The sequence below is a fragment of the Podarcis muralis genome, chromosome 10, assembly GCF_964188315.1.
Source record: "Podarcis muralis chromosome 10, rPodMur119.hap1.1, whole genome shotgun sequence".
Taxonomy (NCBI): domain Eukaryota; kingdom Metazoa; phylum Chordata; class Lepidosauria; order Squamata; family Lacertidae; genus Podarcis; species Podarcis muralis.
The window spans coordinates 38,374,508-38,395,236 of record NC_135664.1 but is presented as its reverse complement, the minus strand read 5'-3'; the positions used below and the strand labels follow the sequence as shown (position 1 = coordinate 38,395,236).

At 49.5% G+C, this 20,729-nt stretch overlaps 1 protein-coding gene and 1 long non-coding RNA gene across 7 annotated transcripts in view; one reads left to right on the top strand and one right to left on the bottom strand.

Annotated features, from left to right (window-relative positions):
• ALX1 (ALX homeobox 1) overlaps nucleotides 1–3,804 on the bottom strand; it is a 30,590-nt gene extending 26,786 nt beyond the window's left edge. The window contains exon 1 of one of the 2 annotated variants that reach the window (XM_028746064.2): nucleotides 3,431–3,804. In XM_028746064.2, coding sequence (XP_028601897.1) covers nucleotides 3,431–3,653 — 223 coding nt within the window. In that variant the 5' untranslated portion in view covers nucleotides 3,654–3,804. The remainder of the gene's footprint in view (nucleotides 1–3,430) is intronic. The other variant, XM_028746065.2, reaches the window with a different exon arrangement.
• On the top strand, nucleotides 207–20,729 carry LOC114605157 (uncharacterized). Of its 5 annotated transcripts, none has more exons than XR_003708516.2 (4): nucleotides 207–1,149; nucleotides 5,273–7,759; nucleotides 8,181–8,311; nucleotides 9,755–9,954. It is a non-coding gene; the product is annotated as an uncharacterized LOC114605157 (long non-coding RNA). The 5 variants fall into 5 exon arrangements; XR_013394361.1 differs by lacking the exons at nucleotides 207–1,149; nucleotides 9,755–9,954 and adding exons at nucleotides 4,309–4,772; nucleotides 20,561–20,729; XR_013394362.1 differs by lacking the exon at nucleotides 207–1,149 and adding an exon at nucleotides 4,309–4,464.

The window sequence follows — 20,729 nt, the reverse complement described above, 5'->3', positions numbered from 1 at the left end:
AAAGGGCAGGCAAATGTTGAGTCTAACGTTAAAGCAAACAGAATCAAAATTCTGCTATGAAATCTTTGGCCCGGGGAACATTTGCTGGCAAGAAAATCCATCCCACTTTACAAGACATAAAAAAAGTTTCAGACAGGCTTCTTTTATCGTTTGGCTTAATTTCCTTGTTTAATCGCCTTGCTTTAACATGCTCTATATATAATGGGAAAGATCTCCAACCTCGTTAAACTCAACGAGGTTGCAATAAACATTTCACATCGCATTGGTTTGTCGGCTTGAAGGCACACACGGCAGCGAGCAGGTTAAGAAGGAAGAGAACGTCGCGCTGCATTCCGAGATGAAAAACTGGGTGTTTGAAAGCAGGTTTTTGTTGTTGTGCCTTTTGCGACAGTTTTTATAGATTTTGCTACCTAATGTACCACGCGCAGCACAGTCTTCTCCCCCCTCCCCATGGAACATTTTACGAGCCCCATTCCAACCAATGTTAATGGAAATCTGTGGGGTTTATTTGCAAGTCACGATTGCCTGGAGGATCAGGAAGGTGTAGGAAAGCATACAGAGGATGCCCAAAGGCAAGTGAATTCATCAAGAGCCGGAAGTATGAATTGCATCTATAAATAAGGGGCGGAAGTATAATTGCCACTGACATGACCCGCGGCAGCAACTAAACGGACACACTTACCGACGAGTAAGCCCCATTGAAGTCCACCAGATTTACTTCCGAGTAGACACGAGATTTTCCTTTTTACTCGACGTGTCCCTTGGTTTTAACACCAAGTGGTATAGGTCAACTGGTGGAGCATAAGACTCTTAATATCAGGGTCGTGGGTTCGACCCCCAAATTGGGCAAAATATTTCTACACTGAAGGGGGTTGGACTAAATGATTCTGTCCTGTTCCTTCCAATTCTATGATCCTATGGTATTACCAAATGTAATAGCTTGCATATTTTGTAGGACTGTTACCATCATTTCAGACGGTGAGGAAGAGCAGGAAACTGACCAAGAACGATCTGAACATTTGTGTGCTTTTTAAGACGGTTTGGATTGGCATTTTGGTTTGTGATCTCGCGTTTTTCTGGAGCTCTGGCAGACTGGAGGGTTTCTACAGACACGACCAGATGTTCCAACAAACTTAGCCAGCACTTCCGGTGAGCAGAAAATTAAGCGAAAGGGTAAAATGGGCCGGCGGAATTTTGGGAGAAAGCAGTCCCTTACTTGCTCCTTCCGTAGTAGTTTTTGTTTGTTTATTCGTTTCTTTTGTTTTCTGTCAAGAAAAGTCTAAAGTAAAGAAAGTAGCATCGCACAAAGATGGGGAGGGCGGGCGACTGAACTCCAAAAAGCAGATATAATATTTGAATTTAAAACCATTGGAGTCAGATTCGAGCACTGTGGTTTAACCGGATTGTGGATCGGATATGACAGAATATTGTAGCTATAATGTAGTGTGAGAGAAGATCAGAAAAATGGTGCTGCATTCAAATACTACTCCGGATCCTGGATAAATGCAGCCGATCAGGGGAAAATATGTATATTAATATTTGGCTGAGGGGGAGTGTAAGTCGGGCAGTTAAACATTTCGGCTTCCAATTTCCTCAGTAATAGCATAAAAATATAAAATGCTCTGATATACCTAATAGCATTCATAATGAACATACACACTCATTAGAGCTCTCTCGTTGCTTTGGGACTTTTTAGCCGCTCCCGAAGGATCATTTTGGCTTATTCGCGACTCCCTGCGATACCTGGCTGTTACTTTTTCTGTTGCTGACAGTTAAATGTCCTCCTTATTTCCTTCTGTTGTGCAATTAAACTGCGCGCCGCCGTTTTGCCTGTCGTTATAATTTAGTCTATATGATGAGATTATTAATTTATCCGTTTATGTTGCCAACTTTTATTATTACATATGCTTAAAACCGATAAATGACAGACGGATTTAGAAGATGATCAAAATAATACTTGGGTAAACGCATTCGCACACTAGATAGATAAAGGCATTAGTGTAGTGTAATGTTTTATTGTGTTTTAAATATCTTGGAAGCCGCCCAGAGGGTTTGGGGCAACTCAGATAGATGGGCGGGGTACTATTAATAGTAGTAGGAGTAATAACAGTAGTAGCCAAAAGCCTTTGCAACCTCTCTCTCTTTCTATATATATAAGCACATACACGCGCAAAGTTAAAGGCCCATTTTAATCTATAGCAGGGCAAGACCGAAATGTGCGTCCTTCCGCGGTTCCTCTCTCTGTTTTGCGTTATGGTCCCTCCTTCTCCTCCCAGACTCCGGCTGTAAATCCTTCCACAGATTTGGCTTTCAGGGAAGAGACGGAGAAGGAAAGGAGTCGGGGGAGTGTTTTCTTTTTGAAATGCTGACTTTGGGGCTACCTTCTTTCTCATATCCCTAAAGACAGGGGTGAGCGGGGAAGCGGATCTGAGGTCCTGCGGGACTCAGCTTCAGAGCTCACGAGTAAAAAAGCCCTTGGCAAAAAAAATAAAAATAGAAAAGCAAGGGCAGCTGAATGCCTCCAAGCTGTGTGACACCCAAAGGAGGACTTTAAAAGGGGAAGAAGAGGAAGAAGAAAAGCCCGTGGCCGTCGGAAGGTAAAATCCTCTTTGCAAATCAGCCGGCTGCTGGTGGGATGAATTGACGTTGGATCTTGGCGTCTGCCGCAACTTCCGATGGAGGCACGGGCGTCAGTTAAAGTCAAATCGGAATGCAACAGAAGAGGAGCATCACCTTCGCATTGTCAACTTTTATCTTGTTTTCATCATTTAATGAGCGGCCCGTCTAAAAACACTCTCTTCCCCGAAGGAAACCGGTTATAGCTATCCGGTTTTTGCGGGCTTCCAAGTCCTCGGATCAGGATGTTTCCAGCTGGCCAGGGCTGTTGGGATTGCGGGGAAGCTAATCTAAATTCTATAACTAAGGTGGCGACCGTCTTTGGCGAAGCTTCTCCACAAAGGGAGAAGCGTCCCCGCTCGAGGTGCCTCCAAGGCGCCATCACCTTTTAGGAAAGCGCGTTTGCGCCCCAGATTCTTCTGAGATCAAAAAGAGGGGGGTGTTCTCCCGAGAAGAACACTCCAAATCTGCGGTGGATTGGGCCACAATCTTGTCCGCCCTGCTGTGCGTGCGTACGTGCGTGTATGTGGGGAGCTTTGCTGGAGAGGAGAAAACTGCCCACCCTCCCCCCAAAAAAATCAGTTTTCCAAAAACATTCTGCATGCAGACGCCCAAAAGAACCCGCTTCGCTTCGCCGACCCGGATCCCGTTTACACAGAAGGCCAAGCCACCCCTTTCCGGAGGAGAGCCGCTCCAAGCAGCGGATCCCGGACGGCTTTTCGGACACCCTCTCCCCACCCCGCACCTCGCACACTCGCCCCAGATCCTGGGCCTCAGTGCGGGCGGACTGCCTGCCGGCCAGCCCTTCACTCACCGGAGCCGTCCCTGCCCGGGGACGCCCTGTCCAGCCTGGCGTGCGGGTTATAGGCGGCCTGGGCAACGCATTTGCCTCCGCCTTTGCCATAGAAGGCCTCTCCGCCGTCCAGCGCTTCCATTACGTGCTCGAGGGGGCCCCCGGAGGCCAGGTAGAAGTCGCCTCCTTTGCCCGCCGCCGCCGGGGGGCTCTTGAGGCCGAATTTGTCGCTCAGGAACTCCATAATCCTCGACGGAGCCGCGGTCGCGCCTGGCCAGTCGTCGTCGCTGCTGCTGTTGCTGCTGCTGCTCTTGCAGTCGCTGGTGCTGCGGCGGAGGCGCCTCGACGGCGCTTTTATATCTTGAAGCGCAGCGGGGGCTTCTTGCGCAACCTTTCCAAACTGCGGCCTCCGCTGGCTCCACCCCGTCTCTGGCCCCCTCGCTCTCCACTCCCCGCCGCAACCTCGGCGGCCCACAGCGGATGGGTAGACAAGCGAATGATGGAGGGAGGGGGGTCGGAGAAGAGTCCCTGGCCAACCGCAGCCAACTCACATTTCGCCCTGACTTCTGCAAGTCGAGAGGCGTCTTCCCCCACCCCCTGCCTTCTTCCTGCCTTCTCCCCCTCCCTCGCCCGCGACGCCGCCGCGATCCGGAGGGACTCTGGTCTGCTTTCGGCCCGTATGAACGGGCAGCAGGAAACGGGCCGGCGATCTGGAGCCTAGGGAAGGCCGAGGAGCGTGGCGGAGGAGGCGGGATGGGAGGGTGTCCCGCCGCGGTCTCTGGACTTCGCGGTAAACGAAAAGAGGAAGAAAAGGGGGGGGGGGTTCCGTGACGCGTTGCCAAACTGCAGCGCCAGCTCCAGGGAGTTACACTTCGGGGCGGGGGACCTGTGTGGGAATCGCCAAGAGAACCGAAAGGGGTCCTGGCTGGGTGCGAGAAAGGTGAAGAAGGGTAATAATTGCCAACAGCGTCTGGAAAGCCCGGGTTTCAAGGATGCGGAGAAATAAAGTCGGAAAGTCACCATCCCCGAAGGAGCGAAGCGCCTTTAACTCGGAAGTAAGTCGCCCTTGGTCTCATTACATCTGCATTTCCAACTCCGGATCCGATAGGCGTTTGCTTGTGGGGCAGCGATCCCCTCAACAGGTCTGATTTCCATACAAGGCTGCAATATATTCTCTACTTCCGAGGAAACGTTTTTAGGACCCGGCCTACAGCTAGAAGCAGATGTGTAAGCCTGCAGGAGAAGAATCCTTGGCGTTTGCTTCCTCGCGAGGAAACACGATGAGGACTGCAATGGGCTACTACGCGTTTTCAGGTCACTGACTCCAGAGGAGCCCCGTTGGCTTCAAAGGGAATATTTCAAAGTAAGCAATAGAAAGCAACAGTTTGATCCGGATAGTTTGAGGAGGAGGGGAAGGAGCACCCCTAAAGTTTAAATGCTGTTCTTTATTAATAATATAGCAGGGCTCCGTCAGCCAAAAGGCGGAGGTGTTTTTCTTATATTAAATATATTTTTTAAATCGGCTCACACGTGTGCATCAGGGTTTTCAGCAGGAACTGCAGATAAGGAAGCTACAAATTGTTAACCACTTTATATACCGATTTTTTAATTACTATTAATTCTTATTAGCTGTTTTATTGCGTTGCAGCCAAGACATTGAAGAGTCCTGCGGTACCTTAAAGGTTAACCAATTGATTTAAGATATGGGCAAGTAGGAAAGCTCATTCTCACCCCCCCCCATCACACACACAAAATGCCTCCAAAGTGTTTTATTATTTATTGCTAGGAAATGCACATAATTCTGACAATCGTTCATCTATAAAACAACCTTGTCCAATATTAACCCTTGTTCTTTCTTTTCAGAAGTGTCTGCTAGGAGAGGGCTGACATTCCAATGCTGCCCCCTTCCCTTTTCTCCATTCCCTCCCTACCCAACCCGCCCCCCGTCAATAATTAATCTGCCAGCAGCGATCTTTTGCGTGTCAAATGATCGTCGGAATCGTGCGACGCTTCGTCTCCCTGCGGGCTTTTTTAGCAGCCTCGGCTCCTATCTTGAACGTTTCTTGCAGCGCAGAATCGATGGGTTCGACCTGCCGAGATCTCTGCCTATGTCTCTGCCTTTCTCCCTCGCCCTCTTTCATAGGGACTGGGGTTAAATAAATAACCGAGGCTGCTTTCCTCATTGGAAGTCGCTGGAGTACTGTATTTTGTTTGGTTCGTTTTAAGCGGGTATCAGAAATGCCTGCGGGTCGGTACTACTGATTACGTCCATCACAGGCTTCCTCGCACTTTGCGACGAAGTCGAGATGTATAGGAGAGGCTTTTGGGAACAGCTGTTGTGTGGACGTCAGAAGGGATACACGGGCGATCAGGATTTTGCTGGGGGGGGGGGAGCCCCTGGCCCGCCTGAGGCACAAATCGCCAATCATTTTGCTAGTCGTTTCAAAACCTAGCTTTCATCTAACACCTTTCTTCTTCTTTATATAACCATCACCATTTGTATTCAACTAAGTTTTACTCACAAAAGACCCTTTGAATTTTCATTAATTCTAAGGGCGATACTCAGCCAGATGGGCGGGGTATAAATTATTGTTATTATTATTGTTATTATTATTATTGTTGTTGTTGTTGTTGTTGTTGTTGTTAGCTAAGCGGAGTAGACTTATTTAAATTAATGGACCTAACTTACTTGTGTTCATTAAATAAGCCCCATTAATTTCAATGGGCCTAGCAACGAATGTGACAGACAGTTCAAAGAAGGGGCCGGGATCTGCTAGGTCGGGGTGTCCCCTGGGCTAAATGAGACTGAGAATAGAAATCCAAGGCAATATACTTCAAATTAGGGGGGGGGGGGGTCAACACTGTAAAGTCCTCAGGGCAGGTTTCCTTGTGTTTTGCTTTGCTTTTGTTACACCATTCTAATAAAATGACCAATATAAACCAATATAATGAGACCCACGTTAGGGGATCATTATGATCCACCAGCAGAAATGGCCACAATCAGCCTATAAATAATTCTTCCTTCATAGCCCCCATTCGGATCCATCACTGCAGTGGATTTCGCGCAGGAGGTGGATTGTAGAACAGGTTTGCGTGCGTTGTGTTCAATAATAATAATAATAATAATAATAATAATTCAGTCTTTTATGAAACTATAAACAATTGCCATTTCCCGGAGATTCTTACAGGATTTCGAGGTCTATTCCAGCACATGGTAACGTTGCCATTGGTTCAAGATGCGAGGCGCCCTGAGCATTACCCGGTTGGCTCCTGCTAGTGTCCGTACTGGATATTCTCCAACGGAGGTTTTCATTGGGTGGTGTGTGTGTATGCGCGCGCGCGCGCGCGCAAACACACAGACCATTTTACACCCCCACTTTGAATGGTGTGCAGATCGATATCTGTATCCCAGCCGCTGGCAGTGCTTGACTTCCCAAAGCCCAACCCTTTCTACACACCTAGTGCGGGTTACGACCAGAAGCTAGCTGCTTCCGTGTGCAGGAGAGAAATAATTGCAACCGGGGAACTGGGGGGTGGGGGTGGCGGGCTTCATTCCAAGTCGGCGTGTTTAGGAGAGGTGAGGTTGAAGAATGCCTTCTTCCACTGTGAAAAGTCCTGATCGAGAAAGGAAGGGGGGGAAAGAATCAGATATGAAAGAGATCTAGCAGTTGGGACTGCAGCAAGAAAGCCACACACGGCGCACAAAATAATAGCGTGGGTGTTGTTGGTTTTTTTTGGTTTTTTTGGAGGCGTTGATCTTACGCCGAGTCGGGAGCTCCAATCGGCCTTTGCTGGAATCCTCCTCCTCTTTCTCCCTGGGCTAGAAGATCCCCGGCCCTTCGGCCATCCTTGGGGCCCCTCGGCCTCGCCTTGCCAGGGAGCTAGGAGAAGGTATCCGAGAGAAAGCGCGCTCGGCGCGGCGAGTTGCTGGCTTGCTCGGTGTCTCCTAAATGAAAGCCACGTGCGGGTCTGCTGCAGTCGCGGCGCGCCCCTTCTCCCAATACAAGCCAAGGCAGTCAGCTAGCAAAAACTGCAGGGGAGGAAGGAAAGGGGATTGCGCAGGGCGGGGGGCGGTGGAGAGAGAAAGAGAGAGAGAGAATCGGCCTTCAGCCGCAGCTTTCAGCGCCACCACACAAGATAGGCTCCCCGGGACCGCCGGGACGAGCGAGAGGACGTGGTTCAAACGGGGCCTCCTAAGGATACCCCTGCCTGGGCCCAGGGGCGGCCTCGGGGCTCTTCTTCGGCTCTCCACGGCCTGCGCTCTGCGTGCTCTGCGCGCTCTGCTTCCCGGATGGGATTTCCCTTTCGCGTCCCCCAGTCAAAAACAGAACGGATACAAGGCTCCCTCTGGTCAGTTTCACTTGGCTGGTCGCCCCTTTCCGCTCTCCTGCGCGCGTGTGCGCGCGTGTTTGAGCCCCCACCCCGCCCTATCGTTCCCACTTTGTGCTTCGCCCTAGATCTGATGCTGGAAAGCTCTCCCCACGCCCCCACCATCGCCAGACGAGCTCCCCTGATTTATAGGCCTCGGCTCTTGATAAGATCGGGCCGCGCGGGTGTACAGCCGGGGAGGGAGACTTTGCAGCGCAGAAACAAGATCCTCTGCACCAGGGAGAGGGGGGCTACGAAGGAAAGGGGGGAAATATCCTCTGGCTGTATTGGGGTGGACGGATCAGCCCGGGACCTAAGCTGCTTGCCCCCCACCCTCCAAAAAAACCCCACCCCACATTTATTTTCTTTTTTCTCTGGCTTTGCTCCATCTATGTCCCCAAAGGGTCCCAGCAGGCAAGCGGAGGCCATTGATGTCCATTTCTCGCAGCCTGGAGATGCGCAAAGCGGGATCAGAAGATCTCTTGCAAAGAGAGGCGAGCCGGGGCCGCTTCCTTTCCCAAGAGGAGGCTGGAGGTGAGATCGCTCTGAAAAGCTTCTTTTTCAGGACGGATTCCCGCGGCTACGACAGGCAACCAGCCAGACCCCCCACCCAACCCAACCCCGCGCGCTTTTCTTTTTTTTATTTTTATACGGGCCGGGCTGCAGATGTCTCGCTGTGTTTCGCGAGATGGTGCCTTCCCCGAACCGGCTGCGAGAGGGTGTCGGCTCGATCGCAAGACGGCTCTTGGCCAGGGGGAGCGTGTGCGCGAGGCGAGAGACAGTCCCCTGAGATAACCCCGAGAGAGAGAGAGAGAGAGAGAGAGAGAGAGAGAGAGAGAGAGAGAGAGAGACTTCCCGGGTAAACGGCCTCCCCTGCTCCCGAGGCCGGCGGAGGGCTCGGGGCGCGGATCTGAGTGCGCTGAAAAGCGCAGCTACTGCGCTGCGTCGTCAGCCTTTCGGCTCGCAGGTCCGCCACGATTAGGCGCCCTTGGAGATGGCCATCGACGGAGCTAATGCTCTGAGGGAAAAGAAAGGACCCTCGCGCCTGGGGAGCGGGGGGCAAGTGGAGAAGGGAAGGCGGAGGACTCCTGCAGGCGACAAATGGGCTCGAGAAAAGGTTGTTTGAAAGAAAGGGCGAAAGATCCGCACTGCGCGTGAGAGGGAAACGGAACAGGAAGCAAGGAGGAAAGAGGGAGGGCAAGGCAGCCGGGCAGCCCAGGGGGCACCGTAGGGGGCTTGCGTCCCATAGGGACCTCTTTTCCAGGTGAGCAAAAGTTGTTGTTGTCAGAAGGAAGTCACTGCCTCTCTCTGTAGCATATGCTCCCTACGAGCCCTCTTCTCAACAGCTGAGCTTCCCAGGGAGAATCGTCTGATCAGCAACGTAGCTCTCGATATTACTATTATTATTATTGCACCGAATTTCCTCCCACCACCAGATATAGTTGAAAAGTTAGCTGTACTTTCAAGGGCAAGTCGTCTTGATCAGAGCAGAACATATGGGGAGGATCATACCGGTTTTTTAGGGTCCACCGTTATCCGCCCCTCCTCCATATTCGTGCAGCCTCGCTATCTGAGAACATTCTCCTGCCTTTAGGAGCAATTCCTTGCAAGCTTGCAGCTTTAAAGAAAAGTCTATAGTTTCTAGCTGTTAGGGTGTTCTGTGGCTATGCTTTGTATGAAACTGACAAGGTGCTTTTCCCTGGCACTCTTTGGTGTCAATTTCCTAAAATTCGTTCCCAGCCGGCGCCCTCCTCCCTTTTCTCTTCCAACGACTCTTTTCTTGAGCAGCAAGGTTAGCATCCTGGTTAGCATTCTGGCTATAGTTTTGGCCCTGCCTGCTTAGCATCTCCTTCCCTTCGACTTATTCCTTACAGACAAGGAACCGATTTTATTGCCTTGCCTTTCCAGGGTGGCGCGAGTATTTATGGAACTGAAAATGCGCGCGTACAGCTCTCCTCTTTTCTTGTTTCATTGAAGGCGAACTCCGGAGAAAGAGCACATTTCTCGTTACCGGTGGTTTGCTAGAACGTAAGCCTGCGATTATCCGCGGAGAAGGGACTGAGCCTGACCAAGGAAGACGGGTGGATATTTTTAAATGCTCCTTTTCCAGACGGGTCCCGAAATAAGCCAGCGAATTAGACGTGGAAGTCAGCAGCCAATCTGCCGTTGAACTTGATCGACTTGTCCAAACAATGACAAAAACGCTCCTACTATTAAACAGCACGTTGGTTGTGTCACCAGTTTCAGGTGGGTTAGCACCTTCTCCGCTTGTTTAGGTTCCACCACAGAGCTTGCTCCTTTTATTACAATATTAAAATGGATTTAAACAACAAAACAAACAAAAAACAAACAAAAACCCTGTTATTCAAACAATACAGGATTCTTCAAACCCAAAGGACATTTTGGGAACAAGGGCAAGGAGGCCTGAGGAACAAACGGGACTTTCGTGGATTAAGCCGAAATATTTGGATGTTTAGCGTTCAAAACTGACTGAACTGGGTTGTGTATGTACGGAGAGGATAATTTAGGCTGCAACCTTAAATACATTTGCTTATTGAACTCAGTGGCGGGGGGGCGGTGTCTCTGAGGAAACGTGATCAAGTTCGCTTAGTGAGAAAAAGTACTTCCTGAAATACTAAATTCCAATGAATTGTAAGTTATTAAATTTTATTGGTGGTATAAAATATATTTGGACGCATTTATTGATTTGTTCATCGGATATATATGGCTATATATGGCGCATCTAACTGGATTTGTCGGTCTGCTTTGCCAGAATAGCCCTTGTTTTGATCCTAAACTCAAACGAGTAAAGAGGCGCATGATCCCGTTGCCAAAAACGGCAAAGGCCGCTGCGATCCACTTTTCCCGATTTCTTCCATAGCACAGTTAAACTGTTAACTCTCCAGGGATTTAAAGAGAGTCTCTACCCTCGACTTCAGTGGGCATATATCTAACCATACGCAGGTTTACTTGCAAGTAAGCTCAGCTGCTTTGAAAAGATCTTACTTCCAAGTAAGTGAGTTCAGCATCACTTCAGTTAGTCCGCGGACTTCGGCCTTGAAAACTTTTTAGTAAGATATAAATCCCACTGGCAATAATTGTTTGTGTTTGGGGGCATATTAATGGCGCGTCCGACTGTCTTATTTTCTAGAATTTCTAGGCACAAATCTAATTCCTGGAAGACGTTGATTGCAAACACAGAGGTTTATTTCGGGTGTTAATTTGCTGTGCGTAAATAGCACTGTGGGGCTCCGTAGCCAAAGCCCTTAAGGCGGATTGGAATCCGCATCCCGCCCCTTTGCCACGCATTGGCGACGTCTAGAAAAACCCAGTAGTTGCGAGCATGGACGGCTGCTTAAAACGTGTTACGGGATAGCTAATGGGCATGAAGTGTTCCTGTCTTGGATATGCAACAGGAACACCCCGATCGGAAATAACAACACGGACTTGGAAATAAATTCCATTGAAATCAGCTTGGAGCTTGTTCCCAAGCCAGCGGTTTAGGATCTCCGCCAGCAGAGTCAGGGCGGCGCTCCTCATTGGTCCGAGTCGCGTTGGAGGAATGTGGGAGCTCCTCGCAGCCTCTTGGGAGGCGAGCACAACATTCTCCCTCTGGGCCAAGATCCTGAAATGTCACGGTTCCCTAACAAAGCTCCTTTTCAGGATGGCCAATTTCACGATGCCTCCTTTTTGTTAATTTACTACAACAACAAACGACCCAAAAATAAATTTAAAAAATCACCTGGAGCCCAGATGCGACTTCACCCAGTCGTCTTTGGAAGTGCAGCAAAGGATCTCAAGAGATCGAGGCTCCCCGGGTGGCTTTGCCCCACCTGGCAAAACTCCAAGTCTTCATGGACCCAGGTTTTCTAGGTGGCTCGCCGAGTAACCTTCCCGGGACTAATCCTGCTACGCTGTTGTCCAGGTGCAGAGTATGGGACTAGCTCTGGGAAAGGGTGACCAAAGCCTCCGCCTTTGCCCGGGTGGGGGAAATCGGCCTCTGCAGTCTAGTCTCCAAGCCAAGGTCGCTTTCCCAGGGCGGGAGGAGGGAAACGGGCTGAGGAAGGCCAGCTCAGCAAAGCTTGGACGCTCTCCAGCCGTGCAAAAGACGCCGAGAGTAAGCGCGTTACTTGGGGCCGACTGCTTCGCCAGTCCAAAAGGCTCCTGCCGTTTTCTCGACAGCCTCTGCCCAGCACGAACCGTTTCTCTCTTTCTGTCTCTCTCCCTCCCACCCCCGTGCGTCGGATCTGTAATAAAGTCAAAAGGGACCTATCATCATGGTTCCAGTCTTCAGCCACTGCCCGAGTCCGGATTGTGAGTCTGAAAAGCTGAGTGTGTCAAATGAAGAAAAGGTGAAACTGTCCACTGCAGGACGAGACCGAAGGTCCACCTGCAGGCCAACCCTGCGGCCAATTCGCCCAGGAACAAGACTCCCAGTGGGGTTCAAAGGGACTTACTCCGAGGGAAGCGTGCGTAGGATTGGAGACCTCCTCCAGCACTCCGGTTCCGTCCTCCAGATGCGCCGCGAAGGTCACAGGAAGGGCACGAACCCCTCCCGATTGCCCACCTCCAATCGGGTATACTGCGGCTGTACATGGATGTTCCATTGTGTAGGTGTTGGTGGACTTTGCAGTCACTTGTCTAATAGCTTTTTCAGCTGATTGCTACTATCGCCCGAGCTCTTCGATCATCGAAGACATGGAAGGAACCGAGAGGGCATCCCAGAAAAGCCGCCGAAGTCCCAGCGAATTCAGTGGGACTTATTCCCTGATAAGCGGGCAAAACTTGGCAGCCGAAAAGTCGTTTGCTCTGCCTCCACTGCGCTCCCGCCACCCCTGGATTTGGAAGCGTTGCATACACGACGTTAGCAACAATTCCTACCCAGTGGTTTCTTAGGAAATAGTAAGTTTCTATGCGTTTTCCTCCCAAACCAGCTTCGATCCTAATTGACCTAGCTGCGTATTCCTTTCACCCTGCACTCTTTAAGCTGCCAATATACTATTTTCATTTTCGTGGAAAACCTCTGAGCACTTGAGGTGAGGATAATCCACGTTACCAGTGGGAAGCTAGATTTTAAATATTTGAGGCACGACCCAGCCCAAGCTGGACCACGTGCACCCCAATCCTGTTTACACAGCAGCAACAAGCAGGTCGCCTTGACTTGCTCCCAGCTATAGGTCTCCAGTTTTGCAACATTGTGCTCTTACGCATCTGAGCCAGAGAAAACGAAGGCCGCCTCTCAGCACCTTTGCGCGTGATACGGGGGTGCCAGATTTGGAGAGAGGAATGCGAGACCATGGCTGAGGCTCCCAGCCTGCCTTGGCTCTCAAGCCTGGTGTCAACAATCGCTTTATTTCCTCGACTGACTCGCCCAGCCGTAATCATAGGGGCTGCTTGGCTCAGCTGCCATTCATGACACATGCCTAGAAAACAGAGAATGTTTCTTTTTAAAACCATGGCAAAGGCTTCTCTAGACGAGCCGTTAATTACGAGGGCGATTACGCGCCGCTCTGTGCGCTTTTCGGCGCACAAAGCGGTTCGAGGCCGGCTTTAACGCGGAGCGCCATAAACCTGTCAATGTCGCGTCCAGGAGAGAGATTACGAGGGGAAATCGGGAGTGTGCCTGGCAGCGGTCGCTTTCCTGCTTTCGCCTCCTGCAAAAAGCCGAGTTGATTTCAAAGCACGTTCGGCTTTTTGATGACTTCCTCCCCGGGATACGGATTTGCGCGAGGATCTAAGGTCGCTCTCCAAACAGAGAGAGATGAGCTAATATTCCTCGTGTGGATTCAATCTTTGCTCCCCGGGAGATCTTGATGAAACGGACATAAGAAGGAACGCATATTTTCAAAAGGAAAGAGCAAACTAAGGCAGAGACCCCAAAATCTCTTTCCTGGAAGTTGGGGGGGGGGCTTGGGGCTTCACCTTTCAATCCCGCTTCACACCTGAGGCTTCAACCTGGCCTGTGTCTACACTGCAGAGATGGGGAGTCTGTGGCCCTCTAGATACTGATGAACTACGACTCCCGTCAACCCTCCGGAGTTGAAGGTAATAGGCATAGGCAAACTCGGCCCTCCAGATGTTTTGGGACTACAACTCCCATCATCCCTGACCACTGGTCCTGTTAGCTAGGGATGGCGGGAATTGTAGTCCCAAAACATCTGGAGGGCGAGTTTGCCTATGCCTGGTCAACATCATCAGGCCCCCCGCTTTGGACTCTGCAACCAACGCGATTACAATGGCAGCCCCGGAAAGAAAGCCCACTCGATTTGATTTATCCCGCATGGAGAGCCTTCACACGTGGTACCAAAAAAAAAAAGCGCTAAGGGCGCAATTTCCCTTTACGCAGCAGGAGTTTACCCAAAATAAAGTTCCCCGGAGTGCAATGGGAATTACTCTTCAGTAAGTATGCATATGGACGCCAGGCAGCCTATGCAGGTTTACTCCAAGAAAGCCTTGCCTTCAGTTTGTCTTACTCCCAAATAATCGTACATGCGGTTAAACTCGTTACGCACAAGCTTATTTGGAAGTAAGTTCGGATTTCTTTAACCTTCCAATAAAATGCACGTGGGGTCAGGACACTGCAAAACTGTGCAGGTGAACTCGGAAGTAAATCCCACTGAATTCAATTGGCTTGTTCCCACGATTGCTGTTTTAGTATGGAAACAGTGGGACAGGTGCTGGTAAGAAGCAGCTTCCTGAATAGAAACTTACCTCGGAGTGGAGTTGGATTCTAGCTCCACTGGACTCTGGACCCATCCTAAGCTGCCCCATGATGGCTGAAGGAATATTTCCTAAAGGAATCATAGCCCTGGGGCTTCCCACGTGGTCCTGTCTAATGTTCGTCCTACTCAGAGTAGACCCACTGAAATTAACGGGCGGGCGAATTTAGACCCTTTGATTTCAATAGGTCTACCCTGAGTTTAGCATAGTTGGATACAACTCATTCTCTCAAAGGCCGATCTATTCAAACGTGGCGCAGGATTGGTTGAGCCAACCGCGCTTAGTTTGTAGGTCATCCTCCCCTGGCCCATTTGCCCTTTCCATGTCCGGTTCCTCTTCTCTTTGATGCTATGCATCCCATCTTGAGCACACTGAAGCTCATTTGCTAGGTCTAATGGTGCTGCGCAGCCTGATCCTATTCAGGTGTTACGTCTCTCCAAAGTAAAACCCACAGAACGACTGATTAGAGTGTGGTGCTGATAACGTCAAGGTTCGATCCCTGGACTGCATATTCCTGTATTGCAGGGGGTTGGACTAGATGATCCCCAGGGTCCCTTCCCTATGATTCTATGACTGCAACGCTAAAACAGTGGGAGTTAATTCCGATTGAAACTGCATGGGACTTTTGAGCCCAGAATTTTGGTACTACAATACCTTAGATTGCTTCTCAGTGCAATCCCAAGGACTGATAACATCCAGTTCAGCATTTGTAAGTTCTCTTCATTTCAATGGAAGAAAAGCACACGATTCACTTTCCCACTGAAATATCCAGTATCATTAAAATTGCCTTGGAATAAATTCTAAGAGTGACAGCATGAATACTGAACACTGGTCCAGGCTAAATAGGAGTTGCAAACTGCTCATAGGATTGCCCTAAACAGCACTGATTTTTAAAAGCTCAGTTTTAACATCCTTCTCTCAAATATTGTTACAATGGGTAAGAGGGGGAGACACCGAAAGAAATTACCTTTGAGTTTAAGTGCTTCGATATGCTGTGTGCAGCGAAGTTCACTGTCAACCAGACGGAAGGTCGTGCTGCAAAAGGGTTTTTTTGCCTAGTTTTTCTATCATGTTTAGGATTAAGGTACAACGACCGTCCAACTTACGCTAAGGTTCTACAGCAAGAGAAAGGCAAACGGGAGAGAGAGAAAGAGGGGAAGAGTGGGAAGGGGAGAGAGAAAGAAAGAGAGAACTTTATTGAGTTGAAATTCTGGCTGACTTGCTAAAAATGAGAGAAATATTTGCTCTTTCACACAAACGTAAACCGCCTAACCTTTGGTGTTAAGAAAATGATGCAATGTAGCAGGGGCAGGTCTGTTGGCTGCGAGCCTAAGAGCCTGAGACTGGTTTACTCGCGAGTAAACCAGTCTCAGGCTGAGGGGAAAGCGACGTTCCTGTTGCTAAAAGCGTCTGGCGCAGTTCTGCCGGGCGTGCGCGCCATGGTGCGCTTGGGGTGGGCTTCTGTACCTGCGGCGTGGGGCGCGTGTGTTCCAGCGGAGGGATCCTGGTCAGTTTCAAGCCGTCGGTTTCGTGCCTATTCTTGGCTCTCTCTCTCCCTCCGCCCCCTTGAAGGGGAGCCTGCCCTTTGAAAACACACCCTAAGCGTCGAGGTGAATGCTGAAAAGGGACTTTGCGGTCACCAGGTCTGCTCATAATATTTGAGCAAGCGTGCCTCCTTTCGCTTTCCGCCGAGTCGAACATATTTTTCAAACCGTTTAAATACTGACGTTTTCACGTGGACAGTCGGGTAGCTATTGCTCATTTTGTCTGGGAAGCGCCATGAATGCTTGACGTTACAGGCTGCCTTCAAGGTACCAGCAAAAGCCTCTGGGCTGCTTCTGCGGCAGAGCGCACAGTGATCGTTGTTGTTGCTAGGAAAGCGACGTGAGCCTTTTTCAAGACAAGACACCCCTCCCCCACATTTTATAAGCGAATTGAGAAGAGGCCCCAAGGGAAAGGGACTCAGCCTGGCGACCTCTTCCATCCAGATCCTGCTGAAATCCAAGAAACTGTGCAACTAAGATGCTAAAAAGTGCAAGCGGTATATCTGATGTGTTCTTAACCAGGTTTACTTCGGTGCCAGTTGAATGGGACTGACTTCCGCATCAGCATGGATTGCGGCCTCTGGCAAACTTCCTGTAAAGCGAAGTACCACTGAGGCAAACATGTTTCTGGACTGTCCCACTGCACAATGCTTGGGGGCAGCAGGGTATGTGTGTAGGGTAACATCATGACCGAAAGCAGGGCTCTAACATAGACTTTCCCTAGAGATGTAGTCCACCCTTCCACCCCAAGTGTGGAGGAATTTATTTTATCTCATTAAAAAATGTATGCAATGAATGGTCTTTCAGACGTGTGAGCCCCTACCTGCGGTCTGTTGTGTAGCATGCCAGACAGACCAGTTAAGTACAGTGACAACCAGGTCTCAGTGGGATTAGTCCTTGACGTGTCCATTAGACTGCCTGGCACACTGCTTAGGGTGTCGTTAAGACTGCTGCATGATCGGGTCCTGTAGTTCATCCATACAGTGAACCCTCTCTCTCTCACACATCCACACGAAGGAGTCGATGGATGAGAACTGGAGGATTAAGCAAGCGAAGTGAAACCCAGTATCAGCATAAGACTGCATTCATATGCCTACTTTTCTGGGAGTAAGATCCATTAAAGTAATGGGGCTTAACTCGTGAGTTTTGTTTTAGTTTTACATTTATAGCGCACCTTTCCTCCAAGGAGCTCAAGGTAGCGTACATAGTTCCCCGCCTCTCCAGTTTATCCTCAGAACAATCCTGTGAGGTAGGTTGAGTGACTGGCCCAAAGTCACCCACTGTGTTTCGTAACTGAGTGGGGATTTGAACTCCGGTCTCCCAGGTCCTAGTTCGACACTCTGGCACTTTATTCCATTTTCAGGACATTTCCTCATTATAGTTGAGCTCTCACACGAGGTGAAAGCCACTTCCAGAGCAGTAGTGGAATACAGCGCTAGTTTAGCGCTCATTTCCATTTTATCTGAAAACGCATTTTGACCCTGGAAGCAAATAACACGGAAACGAGCGCTAAAGTCGCACTGTGTTCCACTGTAGTTCCAGAAGTGGCTTTTACATAGCGGGAAAGCTCAAATATAACGCAGAACTTAACAGTTAGGGAAAAGGGACGGAAACGGAATTAACTGTCTTCGTGTGAATGCAGCCCTAGTTAGAAGATCGCTCTGTAAAGCGTGTCTTTCACGAGGACTGCTCCAGAGCTCGTCCTCCTCGCTTCTTGCAGTGCTTCCTCGTTAAACAGCACAGAGGAACAAAACCTGCTCTGGAAGGAGGACCCTGGGACTCAGCTGGACTAGTAGACATGCATTGTATAGGAAACAATGGTCTTTTCTTTTCTTTTTCTGTAAGAGACCCGCACCCATTACGGTCTGTGTCCAAACCCTGAGTGATGCAGTGCAAAAATTCAAAGGCCGGGGTGTGTATTTGGTGAGTTCCCCGTTTATTTACTAGGAAGCTCCTTAGATTTCAGCCGAGTAAGTTTTAGGGTCACAGCACGACTGATCCAACCTTTGTTGGGTCCGGAAAGTTCCGTGTTAGTGTTTTGGGGAGGAACTCTGCATACCTACAGATGGGGGGTGGGGTGGGGTGGGGGAGAGATCAGAGGCGATGTTGACCTGCCAGTGAAGAGCATAGAAGCTGATCAGATAGCCATTCCCCAGCCTAGACTTGCCTTAGACATCCACCACGCGCCCTCGGTTGCGATTCTAATTCCGCAGTCAATTTGGATTGAGGCGAAGCTTTGGAGTGCCCTGCGCACGCACTGTTTCAAAGCCCGCTTCGCTGCATTTGAAATGCTCGGGCCAAAGTCCAGCAGCGCAGAATCGGGGGTTTTCTGCTTCAAAAGAACCTGAACGAATTCATCTCAGCCTGTCCCCAGCCCAACAAGAGCTGCCTTTGTGCTCTGCAGCCGCCGCAGTTTGGAAAGGGTTTCGGCCACGAAGCTGCGCCACTGGCTGTAATGGAATCACACGTCTCCGAGGGGAGACCCCGAAATTAGCGCTCTGCGGAGGTGGCAACAAAGCGGCCTCTTTAGCACTGAAGGCGAGCGTGCTGTTTTATCCTAAAATAAAAACTGCCCAGGGACAGAATCCAGTTCGGTGAGGGAGGACCCTAGAAGCAGGAGAGAGGATAGTTAACACTTTCCCAAGATTTTGCAGTGAACGTAAGTTTTGGAAGGGGCGTTAAAATCTGCAAGGCAGCCGTGTGTTTCCTTCAAGGTTCCGATCCTGTTTACACTTACTAGAAAGTGACAACTTGTTGAACTCCGTTAGTTTGTTGCTGTGGCGCAGAGAAGACTTAACAGATTTTATGGGGTGGGTGTGGTAGCGCCGGCCCTATCATTAGCAACAGTAAAGCGACTGCCTCTGATTTTGAGCTTCATAAAAGCGCAGCCAATTGTTAGTTAGTTAATGTGTTGCATTTTTACTGGTAGAGAGGGGACCCGGCGCTGCTGAGACTTCCTGTTTCAGGGGCCAACAGATTTCGACGGGACTTACTCCAAAGTAAGTGTGCATAGGACTGCAACTTTAGCCCTAAATCACAATACAATAGAATGCAACTCAACATAACGCAGTGCAGTGCAGTGCAGTGCAGTACATCCTTTTCAACTTGGTGAGACTTGTTTCAGATGAAGCATGCCCAGGATCGGACTGAGAGGCTGCCAGTATGTCCCTCCCTATACTACTAGGGTTGTTTATTATAGATTGTGAGCCTGTCGAACAGTGAATGCCAATAATGATGACATATACAATATAGTTTAATATAAAATGCATTAGGCGCGGCGCAAAATTTAAAGGAACAGGTTCCTCTTGTCATGCCCACGATCTTCCTGGAACTTATTTCTGAACAAATCCACACAGTCTGCGCAGGTCTGGCCGTTCAGTTCTAACCGTAATTGACAGGAAAGTTGAATCACATGGGAAACGTGTTAGGAATAAGGTGGGGTACCAGATGCGATCATATTTTCGTTTGTCTGGCAAGGTCGTTTTTTCTTCGCTGTAGATCCCCTCCAGTGCGGAAAAGGGCGAGCTCAGTAGGAGAGAATTTTTTCCTCTCTGCTCGTTTATACTGTCATTGCTTCGAGCCCTTGATCAAAAGCAAAGCTCCCCCCCTCCCTCCAGGGAGTCAGGTGTCCGAAAGGTACACCCAGATCCTAAACAGGCTCCCTCGGACGCCAGTTCCATTGCGATCAAAGTCGGCTGGGCTGGCTAGCAGTGGCGCACTGGCTCCCGCTCTCAGCTTCACCCAATAAAGTCGAATACTTTGCTGTCACCCATCCCACATCCACGCCGCCCCTGGTTTCAATGGAACTGATTCCCCAGTTCCCAAACAGCGTTTCGACTGGGCCATTAGCATATTCTCAGCCAGGCACCAAATGTTCCGACTGCTTTCTAAGCGCAAGAGAAACAAATGACGCCCCGTTTTGAAATCGGGTCAGTGTGTTGTTGTTTTTCCCCAATTGCGGAAGAGCCGGTGAATTCTAACGACGGAAGTAGATGGCCTATCTCCCTAAAAATAAACCCGAGATAGACTCTCTGACCATTGGCGCTTCCCGGATTCCATTGCTGACTCGAGACTTCATATGTCGAGCTGGGTTTTATTGCAAAGGGTCTGACTTGTCACCCAGCACACTATTAAAACTTAATTAAAAGGGGCACACACATACGCTGCAATCCTATACATGTTTACCTGGGATTCCTTTTCCTAAGTAAACATTGCACTGCGTAGGTCCAATCCTACGGAAGTTTTTTTTTCCTGTACAAGCCCGATGGACTTGAATGAGAGCTGCGCAAGGTTGATCAGCATCAGGCTTCACACGACCGGGTCCTTATACACGTATTAAAAAAAGATCGTCCTATTTGCTTCCAAATAAAGATGTGTACAGGAAAATTGAGGCGGAGTGGCCGGATGTTTAGGATCGGTGTTTTCTTTATACTTTTAAAAATATGGCTTGCTTGGAATTTTTGTTATTCAGGTTGAAAAGCCATCCCAATCTGCTACATGTCTTTCTGTTTTGTTTCAGCTCTCATTCAAGTCGGCGAAGCTCCCGCAGGGGAAAGAAACCTAGTTGGAGATTGTGTTCTATAAGCCTATGCATACTTACTTGGGAGCAAGTCCTACTGAGCGCATTGGAATTTACCGAATAGTAGAATGATGCTCAGAAGATAGGTCTCGAAGTGGGGTGTGTGTAT